Genomic DNA, 11,657 nt, shown 5'->3' on the forward strand with positions numbered 1-11,657 from the left:
AAATGGGGAAGGAAGCTGGCGGGACGGGGAGCCGAGTTAACTGCCGGTGCGATGCCGCGGCCGGGCGCTGCGGCGCGGAGGACCGCTGGTGGGCAGCGGAGGAAACTGCAGCGGTCGGCCGCGTCTCCACCTCACCTGCGGCACCGGGTTTATGGAGGCGGCAGATGCGGGTGGGGTTAATCCTTTCCTTCGCACACAGAATCACAGATACAGAACGGCCGGGTCGGAAGGGACCTCAAGGATCATGAGTCTCCAAACCCCTGCCACATGCAGGGCCACCAACCTCCACATTTCATACCAGCCCAGGCTGCCCAGGGTCCCATCCGACCTGGCCTTGAACACCTCCAGGAATGGACGGGGCATCCACAGCCTCTCTGGACAGCTGTTCCAGCACCTCACCACTCTCATAGTAAAGAACTTCCCCTTGACATCCAACCTAAACCTTCCCTCCGTCAACTTAAACCCATTTCCCTTTGTCCTGCAGTTATCTACCCTTTCAAAGAGTTGATTCCCCTCCTGTTTGTAGGCTCCCTGCAGGTACTGAAAGGCGGCAGTGAGGTCACCCCGCAGCCTGTCGGCACACACCCGGCTGTCGCTGTCCTTCCTCTCCCCACCCTGCAGGTTTTGCTATTGGAGCTCCCTGACGGCAGGTAGCCGTGTTGAGCAACGTGACCATCCGCTGCACAGAATGGAGCCGCTGTAGGGTAGTTTTCACCGTCAGTAAATAAAAATATTTTTCATCAGATGAAGTATAACACTCACTTCTAATGTTAAATGTTTATAGATCTCAGCGCGTGGCGTGGCAACGCGTGTTATCTCTTCATTACCCATCTATTAAGGAGAGGTGTGAACAACTCCAACGTTGCTTGAGGACTTAAGCAGCAACAAAAGCTGTGCACCAGAGAACATGCCAGCTACAGTTCTATTTATGTACATCCGAGCTGCAACGCACGGATATCCCACTGCCAGCAACACCTGCACGGAGCCTCAGGGAAAGCACCCACTGTGAGAGGGCACTGACTTGGTAGATCTGCTAAAAATATCCATTAGAAAACCGGGGACCTCCTGCAGGCAGTGGGAACAGTGCAAATTTCAGTGTCATCAGTGTCTTAATTGATTGTAATCAAAGCAAGGAAGATGGTCCTCCCTGGAGATGCTCCATAGTTTAACACCTTCCTGATGTCTAGCTGGCATTTCAGAGCACGATACCACAAAGACCCGAGTGTTCTGATGGTACAGGTTTTATTTTTGAATCCACAATCTGTACACGTATTTACAAGGCATGAAAATGGATAACAGCACAAAATACAATTGAGGTATAAGCTAAGAGCACAGTATGTCATGTTTCAATAAATATAATTCAAAATTTGTAAACTAAGTGACCAGATAGATGCATTTTGTTTACTAAAACCATATAAAATATCTGTTAATCTCACGTGAGGTAGAGGACAGTTTTGTGTGTCATGTAATGCAACCACAGCAACGCTAACAATAAGACTGTACATCATTGGCAAAGTATTACAAACTGTTGAACGCAGCGATGGATCTCACAGGCTTGCTGTGGTTTGGAATAGTCACCAGCTGCTGCCTCCAGCCCAGCAGAGCGCTGTGTCGCTGTGCAGCCACCTTCTGTAATCCAAGACAGTCATACTGGCATGTCAACACCAATAAAGACTTTTGAGAGTGAGCGTGGAAACAAAAAGAGATTTTTATCAATCACAGGAAGCAACGTAACTGCAACAAAATATTTCAGACCAACTTTGCATGTCCTAGATCTACTTGAATACAGTGTAACTGTGCTTTCCTTTAAGTGAGGTATCTATATTGGAAGAAAACCAAGGAGTCAATTGATGTTACGGAGGCAGTTTTCCAATAACAAAATTTCACACTGTTTGTTTGCTGTGCTTGACGAAGTGCTTCACTCATTTTTCAAGCATTTCCCAACAGAACTGCTGACACTGAACAAAACTGGTTTGCTAAATAATGGAGACACACGACGAGCTCTCATGCCATTTGTGAGCTGCAGCCACTGACGTTCACAAAAGCTAAAAAGATGGCTCTTTTTTTTCAAACAGATATGCAACAAACTGAACAACCTATAAGCTTTCTATAATGAAAACGTCGATGAATACTTCTCACATCAAGGAGCAAAACAAAAACTGAACCTTGCAGCTTATTGCAGCTTGTGTTGACAGCTGAAATAAAACTACTGGAAGATTTCAAGCACAGATTAACAGGTAGGTGGGATTATTCTTTTGTCAACTTCACCTTATTATAGAAAACTGTTGTGTGGATTAATTACATGAATTAAGTGCAGAAAAAATACAAAGTCGTTCTCTTTGCTGACAGTCAAAATATATGCTCTACAAACAAGTGAACTCGAGGAAGCTGACCGTGACAGCCAGCTCCACAGCTAATGCTAGGAAAGTCTTCTGAATAGTCCATAACGTGGTACAGCTATCCAACCCCCCCAAGATAAACCAAGAATGTATGAACAAACAGTTGTGACTTCTAAAACATGGGCCGAGCCACATTTTTTCAGGCCACCAGAAGCTTCAGGCTTCCACCCAACTTCTCCTACTTCACTAATTGCATTATGCCTTCACTATATACAAATGATTTTACACCTAAGCTATTAATATATTAAATATAGAATAAAATTAGTGGAAGAATGTGAAACAGAACCACATTTATCTGAATTCCCGAGCTAGACGATATGCTTGACAAAAACTAAAACACAAGTTTGGAGATCTGAGATAACATCTCTTCCATCCAGGGTACTGTGAGCCAGGGCACTGCCAGACTGCCAAAACTGCACGCTGTACTCACATCTTCTTGCTCATCAGAGCACACAAAGCACACGAAAGTCCTTTTCTGATTTTCCGACACATGGGAGCAAACATTCACCCTGAATCCGAGTTCCAAAAGGTGCACACACAGGCAACTTCGTTTTCATTCTAGGTGCTCAACCAGGAAACTATTAAAACAATGAACAATTCTAGGTTTTGTTTTTTTTTTCTTCCCTCTAAAGACTTAATGCCACAACTACGTGAGAAAGCAACCTTCTGCCTAGAAGATCAGCAAACGAAAGCTGAAGGCAAAACAAAGAGAAATGCATCAGACGAGCATGCCATGGCTCAAAGCAAGAACCTCATGCCAGAACTGGTTTCTACCATAAGTGTGTACCTAAGTGAGGACCCTTAAGTGCTCATTGCAAGTTTTTATGTTAGGCTGTAAAATAAACCACTCAGTATAACAAGCAGAAGGTAGTGAGAAAAGGTCAATGTAGATTTGTTCTAGAGCTACCAGCGTGTTATTTACAACTCACTCAAAAACTATCTTTCAAAGACTGAACACACAAAATCTATGGCACAGTTATGTTTACATTATTACTTAAAACCAGTATAAAATTAAGTCTACACATATGAAAATTATTTATGTAAGTAACCTGAAAGTAATATTGAAGAATTTTAAGAGGATTACAATAATTTAAAACGCATTCTAACTTTAGATTAACTAAATGGAGTATTTACAAAGCTATTTTAAGGTCATCTGAACAGATGTTCAGTTAACTTTTTCAGCCAGATGTCTTACAAGTATTAGGAAGCCTCACCCACAGCTGGAACTGCTAAAACTCTATGCCAGCTGCTAGAGCTCTTGCAGAAGTGAAAACAGGAGCACAAACTATGGCTGCCTTCAGCAGAAGCTGGCTGGCACAACAGAAGTGCAGGCTGGGGCAGGGGAAGCCCAGCAATAGCAGCAGCTGCCACAGGCTGAAATCAACCAGAGGTGAAGTGGGAAACCTCAGAGCAAGGAACGTAACACAGACAGGACCTGAACAAAAACTGAATGCAGAGTACTGTAAGATCGTAATCCCATCAGGATCCCATTCGTCTGACAGCTGAGCCACAAACACTGCAGTCAACCCATTACTTCAGCCATACAAAGTGAGTCCGGAGGGCCTTATCTACACTGACAACTGAACAACTTTGGTTCACAACTCTGATATTGAAAAGCAGCTAGAAATGATCAGATAACACCCCAATGCAAACTTCTGGTTTCCAGGCTGGTGTTTTCTGACTCGCCAATCTAGCTAATCCAGCCTCGAGCTCCAGTGCCTCACATCACACTTCTACCAACACTGCTGCAATTTTTACTCTGCACATTCGCTTCCTTCCAAACCACTGCTATGCTGTAAAGACAGTCTTTTTTTGTTTTGTTTTGTTTTGTTTTTAAGCAATAATTTGGAGATGGAGTTGAAGAAGATGTGAAAAATATCATCTGGATCCTCTTTTCTCATCAACCTTGCCAAATAAGTTTCATTTCTTTCATCTAATCTGCCCTAATGATCAGCGTAAATACGACACAGGGTCCATAAGGAAAATTATGCACTGGTATGGAAGAATCATTCTATGACTCCACAACGTGTATCACCTCCTTTCTCACTCAGCTTAAAATTTTGTGCCATTTTCTATTTCTGTAAAAGAGAGCTAAGAAAGAACTCAGTTTTCATTTTTACTAGTTCAGAATAAAAACTGATGCCAGGTGGATTTTACTAGTGGTTTTATCCAGAATCAACCAACTTCTTTAAGAGAGTAATAAACCTAGCACCTTAAAAAAACGAACACCAAACGTAAGCTAGAGCACAGGTTAAAATAATGTAGTGAAATAACAAAACTACTAAGATAATTCTAGTCACAATCAGCCAACATCCGTCAGCGATGTCAAACTTTTTGGAAGGAAGTGCACAGGAGTACTTCTCCATCCAAATCTGTAGTCATGCACTGAACCTACCAGGAATCGGACTTCTGAAGTACTTGAGTAGATGCAATATATATACATAAAGTGGAAATTCTGTACAATGACATATTTCTAAATGTCAGAGCCCAACAAACATGCTGTATTTCTTAATTCATGGTAACATTACCATGCCATTCAAATGTAGAAACGATCAAACTGATTTTCAAAGTGCCATATCTTAGAATTCTATTTTTCTAAGCAATTACCACAATGTCAATTAAGGCCTGTTCTATGTATAGAAAGAAATATTCACAAGTTAACAGGAAGCTTGAAGTGTAGAGGCTTCAGATACTAAATAAACCAGTAATTTTTTTTTTCTTTTAATAAATATTACTTTTCTTGGAAGCATTAGTATCTGAAAACCAGGCAAGCCAAGGAATCCTACACGTCTGTGCTGGAAGGGACAGTGAAAGATCATCTAGCTGCAAGCTCTGTGCCATGGCAGGGACACCTTCCACTGCCCCTTGTCCTGTAGCTACCAGACCTGATAAACAGTTTCCTTTAACTGCTATATAGAAGAAAATAAAAACTGAGAATTTTTAGTTTTAGAATATTCCATTTTTGAATGTAATTTTTTCTTAATTTAAAACAACAACAAAAACCAACACTCCTAATGTTCTGTTCTTCCAGCACGGCGACCAAACACCTGCTCTAAAATTGCTTACTGAGTTGTCAAATAGCACTGAAAAGGTCAGCCTGACTTCGCGTAACAGAATTATGGGGAAACTCATGCTGGTAAATCACTTCTGATAATCATCCATCTACTGTCACGGTGATTCTGAGAATTACCTTACAGCTGCCTTTATACTTTCCCCAGTTCAGGAACACAAAATTCTCACTGAAAACTGAACTATTTTTGGCCTTGAAGAAATTAAGGGTTTGTTTTTTTTTTTAAGTACTTTTATAACCGGATGTGAAATTGATAATAAAATAAAGATCATCAAATCTGTTTTAACAGACAATATTAAAAGGTAAAGGGTCCTCAAGGTCTGCATTAGAAATAAACGGAAACCGGCCACTCTAAATCAGAAGTTTCTTATTTTTTCATAGTTTGAGAAACACCAGTACAAATAAATGCAGATTTCCATTGGTTAGGAAAATCTAAAAATGTGTACCTATCTATTTGTTTATATATATCTTCATCTGCACTTGTATGGCAAATAGAAATCTGTAGAGAATACTTCTTATCGCACAGAAACTGCTTACAATTCATTAAAAAAATGAAACACCCTGTTTGAAGGACACAGTCATGCTTGTTTTCCAATTTCTATTTTCCATTTTTTGAAGATTTCAAGATCTGTAGCTTCAATTCTTTTATCATCATCTCTAACTTCTCCCTTGCCTCTCGTTCTTGTCTCAGTTCATCTTGAAGCTCCTGTCTATCTGCCTCTGCGTGGTCCAGTCTCTGTCTCAGTTCTGCTAGCTGTAAGATAGAGCAGAGAGATTTAATTTTAACAAACATATTTGTATATGACAACCGTTCAAAACCCCACTGCTAACCACCCTATGAATCAGGTACAAATATTTCAGAAGTATTTATCAGCTCATTTTCCTACGTTTATCAACAATTATGCAGCTGCTGCTGCACCACTGGCAAATGACAGCAATATGAGAAGTGGCATAAAGATGATGCTGCAATAAAAAAAGCCAGAAGAGACCAATTTTAAATACATATAAATCCTAGTGATGTGAACTGCCACACTACACCGAAGTCAAGAATCTGCTAGAAAGCTGTGAAGATGCCTGTATCAGATCTTTCACAAATCCCAGAATAAATTTTCCATTCCTCAAGTTAATTCCTCTCACCTGGCAAAATATTATTTCTTTACTTCAAAGGCTTAATCCATTTCTAGAACACCCATAACCATCAATACAGTTTTCTGATATCCTTTAGCATAAATGAAAGTTAGGAAAATGAGATTCAGAAGTTCTTGACCAGAACATCCTGCGCATTGATTTACGTGTATTCAAATAGAAACATCAATCCTCCCAAGCTTTTTTGTGAAACGTTCTGTGTTTCAACACAAGAGAATAGATAGGTTTTAATCTATAGAGTACAGTAAATCTCAAATTTCCCTGAGTGTGAGGAAGACTTGAGCAGACTAAATGACATCAGCTTCTGTTGAAAAGAGTGCTTCTCTTACCACACCAAATAGATCACTGTATAATGACTGAAGTAAAAACACTAAGTCCTGTCATTTTTGTCTGTAAAAATGTAAAATACTGAAATGTTTTCACTTGGAATTTGGTGCCATGTAACCCAGTGAACTGAAACTACTGATCCATAAATACACCTCTCTGTTTTTGCAGTTTAATGGCAATGACAAAAGATGGCTTGATTGTGATGCTGATCTCAGGGAAGAATTTAAGTGAAAAAAAGGTTGTTAAAATGCATGACAAACATTCTTTTTTATCTTCTGAAGAGTCCCACTGCAGATTATGCAGTCAGTTTAGAAAACTTACTCATAAAAAAAAAAAAGTTCCACATTTAAGTATGATTATATAGAGAGTAAAGCAAAGATTTTTGCATGAGATTGTCAAACCACTAATGACATCAAGAGAAGAGTGTGAATCCCACGTGTGATGTGTTCAGCTGTTTGTGTCTAATTTATTAAAGCTGGACTTTCAGACTGCACCAAACAACTCCACAGTAGAAAATCAGTGGTAAGCCCCAGTGATTCAGAACATTAGTCATCTTAGCTAAACCATTTACAAAATGGGACCATTAAAATAAAACCAAAAAACAGCTTAACAACCACTGTTTGTATCTGCAGCATATAAATACCATACCCAGAATTAAATCAATAAGAAACTATTTTCAATGTATTAGGGTCAGTTCTTTCCCACCAAAGCTTCTTCACAATAAGATCTGGAAAACTCTGATGAATTTTTCAAGTGTGGCAAAGTTACTGCCAAGTTGCTTATATGTATTAACACCAACAGTTACAACAGGAAGACAGAAGCCATTATCTTCTTTACCATGGGTTTAAGTGGCTGTTTCTTATGAAAAGACCTCACTGAATCTAAAAAGTCCATCTGCACTGATGACGTTGGGCTTCCATCTAAATAATCACTACGTGTACATCTCACTGAAAAAGAAGACAGCTCAGACAGCAAAGAAAAGCAGGAGGACAAAAAACACTGCTGTTTGCCAGCTGCTGTAACGTGTAGTGGGCAAAGGAACTATTCTGTTGATTTTGCAAAAACATTTTATTCAATGGAGGTTCGTCTTCACTCGTATAATGAGAAGTATTTAAGTAGCTTTTAGGCAGCACGAGCCTCTTAATGTGAGTCTTCTGACTTGGATGCAGACTGGTGCAGCACAGCACTGCCCACCGCCTGCATGCCACAGCACGCAATACATAAATCAGCATGTCTGTGGTGGAGCTTTTGTTTTCACCTATAAAGAAAGGCTTAAGTGCTGGTTATACTGGCCTATTGTGATTGATGGGGTAAAGCAACAGTTAAATTGGGTAAATTAGTAAAGGAGTCAAAAAAGGAGGAACACCTCGTGCATCTTCAGGCAGGCCTCGACAGAAGAACAAATGTTTACCAAAATTCCAAATCCCTTACTATTAACTTCTTTTAATGTACAACGAAGGCTTTTCCCACTCCACAGTTCTCAGAGAGGGCAAGTGGCTTCAAGAAAACATCACATTAAGGCTATTTTAAGTGCAATATATAAAGCTTGAGAAAAATAACCATTGCCAGGACCTCTGTTTAACTCAGGTACATCTGACAACTGCTTGGAACCCACAGTCCAAAATGTACTGCAAGATGTGATAAATGGAGAAAAAGATTCCAATGACACGTTCCAAGTAGCTCTGCAGCACAACTAATAACAGGATAAACTTTCATGGAAGGAATGCACTTAGTATTCTAACATCAAAAGAAACAATCATCCAGACTCCTTAGAGGTTTTTATCCTCTAAAGAAAGTATATACTATACAAGCCATATAAAACACACTGCACACGATCATCTTCATCAACCAGAACATGTCGTTACTTGCAGTAACAGGGCTTGTACCAGATGTTTGGTAAATCAGACCTTAGTCAGAGAGGATTACTTCTGGCAGCAAAGGCCAGGAATCTGTGGAGTGGGATGTCATGAAATTAAATTCATGAGAAGGATTTACGATGCTAGCCTCTGCCCCACTCCCTAAAAATACAAAACCTGTCTCTCAAGTATAGCCTGTTTCTTATTTTGAGACTGTATGAATAGCAAATATACAAAACCATAATCAAGTGACCATAAAGCTTAAGTTTCAGATTCTGTTTGTTTTAAAAGACTATTTTCTGTGACACAGTACAAGGTACTTCAACACATTTCTATAGCTAAAGCAATCATGCTTAGTTCTGTAACATGGACAAGCCTACATGCATTAAACATGACTTGCTTTGAATAAGAATGTTACAATCCTTATGTTTAAGATTAGTTATTTAATCCTTAATATCATACAAATATCTGATGAAGAGAATCCTAACACCTGACAGGTGAAGTGTTTCTGTAAGCTACATTTTAGCTCTGTCCCAGTCAAGGAACAGGGAAGTAAATATGCTATCACTGTGACTAAGATGCAGAAGATGCAACCTTACAGTGGATGAGCAATAACTCCATATTCACTCATGCACTAAATACAATTTGGTTCGAAACAGACTTCCCCTTCTCACCTGTGCTGCATATTCTGCTTCCTTGTCTTTCTCTGAACTGGAGTCACAGGTACACTTCTGCTTCATCATTTGGTCCAACTTCTTCTCCAAGTCTCTCTGCTCAAAATAAAACTCTTCCATTCTTTGAGCGTGCTCAGTTTGCAAAGATTCAAGTTCTTTTTGCAAGTTCTGCTGCTCTTCACTTAGTTCCTTCATAGCTTTAGAGTTGTTTAACATTTCCACTTCCTGCCAAGACAGATCAGGATCACATACACCCTGATTCTAACACCAGAAAAGTGAAAAAACAATCTTGTGATTTAAATATGTAACCGGAAACAACGAGGCAAAAAAAAGCACATTCATCTACTGGTAACAATGGGCTGATAATGGAACTCATCTTCTTATCAATGGTGACGTGCTGTATTCAATTAATATAACATGATCTATACTTTCAAGCACATGGAGCTTCCAGAAACAAATTCACAATGTCCAGCAGTGAACCTCAGAATGTGGTAGCACTGGTTTACTAAAACATATTCTGAAGACAGAAGAAGTGTCTCATCAGAAAACAGAATAGAAGTGTTTGGTTTCTCTTTCTGTTAACATTTTGATATTTGTAAAAGGGTCTTCATATTTTTCTTTTAAATTACCTACCAGCTTTACCTCCAACAGCAGAACACTTTAAAAGTAGCCGTCCTGGGGCCTTACCTCAGATTGCTGATTCTGAGCTTAATGTTCAAAAAAATAATAATAATAGGTCTGGTGTACAAATATAAGCAGAAGAGACAGTATTTACTTAATTTAATGCAGAAAACAGAAGTGATGCAAAATCACAAATGAACACCAGTTTCTCATCTCCTCCATAAAACCCCCTAAAAAAAGGTTCAACCAACACAAACAGGAAGAGCTATTCTTGCTACGCAGAGCTATGGTAAGATCAATTCCAATTCCTGCATCTTTAAAATCCTAAAAAGTGAAAAATTTCCAAAGGACTTGAACTATATTTACCAAAATACTTCTATTTTTGAAAAACATTCGAAAGCTCAAGTAGTTTTCACTTGGATAAAATGAAGGAAGGAGCTCCTTGAAGACAAACTGAAAAAATAACACCAATTATTAGCCTCTAATCTAACAAACACACAGGATACTAGAGATTTAGTGGCTGGATTCAAGCTGGTGGAAAATTACTTTTGTGCTCCAGTGTTCTAAATGGAAGTCATCCATGGAATGATTCTAAAACCAAAAATCTAACATCAGTTTTCTGATGGCAAAATGAAGTTTTTTCACATTGGCATCGTACCATTTGAAGCTGCTGCTTCCTCTGCAAAATAGTATTCAGTTTTTCTTGCTGTTTGATGTAGGTTTTCATTACTTCTTCCATGATCCTTCCCTTGTCGTCTTCACAACTGATGTCTTTCATGAGAGTGGGGGACAACGTTCTCCCATCATTACCTACTTCAACACATCTGGAGCCTCTCATGCTTTTGGAAGAAATACGTTCGGATTTTCCACCTCTTGCAGAATGAGCTGACACGAGGGGATCTACAGATAAAAGAAGAACGTGGCATAATAAGCACAGAAAATCAGAGTAATAAAATGCAAAGTAAACTGAAGATTAGGAAAAGGTCAGAAGAATTTTTGGAGAACCGAAGTGATAGGGATACAATGACAAAATACCAGCTTGGTGCTGTTCCTTCCAAAGCTACCAGTGCTTTAACATTGAAAAGACTTCAGTGTAATTCTTTTTTATAGCTTATCTACTCACCTAAACACTTATGCTGCTCCAGACCAGTTTTCAAGTCAATTTTCTCCTGTTCCTCAAGAGAAAGCTCTGGATAGGAGGCAGGTTTTTTGTGCTTCCCACTACTGAGCTTTTTCTCTGACATTCCAGATGAAGACTTGATTACCTCAGAAACTCTGACTGTTGTTTTTGTAACATCCTTGTATTGTGATGCAAGAGATACATTTGGGGCAACCACTTTGTCACACATATAAAGGTAGTAACTGAAACAGTAGAACAGTAAAATTAAGGATGAAAATGTGCAACAAACAACAAATGAGAGTACTAAGTTTAATTTCACTTGATTTTAAACAGCAAAATTTTCAATACATGTAAGCTTATCCTTTGTATTTTTTTCCTAACCAAAAGGAAATAGTAATGACTTCATCCTTACTGGCAGATCATTTAGATATGGTTTGGAGGCCA

The 11,657-nt window shown here is 39.2% G+C and overlaps 1 protein-coding gene across 1 annotated transcript in view; it reads right to left on the reverse strand.

Annotated features, from left to right (window-relative positions):
- Positions 1 to 1,225: 1,225 nt before the first annotated feature.
- SKIL (SKI like proto-oncogene) overlaps positions 1,226 to 11,657 on the reverse strand; it is a 15,724-nt gene continuing 5,292 nt past the window's right edge. Inside the window, exons 3-6 of the mRNA XM_003209233.3 lie at positions 11,217 to 11,455; positions 10,752 to 10,993; positions 9,473 to 9,697; positions 1,226 to 6,223 (exon numbers count right to left, since the gene is read on the reverse strand). Of these exons, the coding sequence (XP_003209281.1) occupies positions 6,068 to 6,223; positions 9,473 to 9,697; positions 10,752 to 10,993; positions 11,217 to 11,455 (862 nt within the window). The 3' untranslated portion in view covers positions 1,226 to 6,067. The remainder of the gene's footprint in view (positions 6,224 to 9,472; positions 9,698 to 10,751; positions 10,994 to 11,216; positions 11,456 to 11,657) is intronic.

The sequence above is a fragment of the Meleagris gallopavo genome, chromosome 11 (assembly GCF_000146605.3).
Source record: "Meleagris gallopavo isolate NT-WF06-2002-E0010 breed Aviagen turkey brand Nicholas breeding stock chromosome 11, Turkey_5.1, whole genome shotgun sequence".
Classification (NCBI taxonomy): Eukaryota; Metazoa; Chordata; class Aves; order Galliformes; family Phasianidae; genus Meleagris; species Meleagris gallopavo.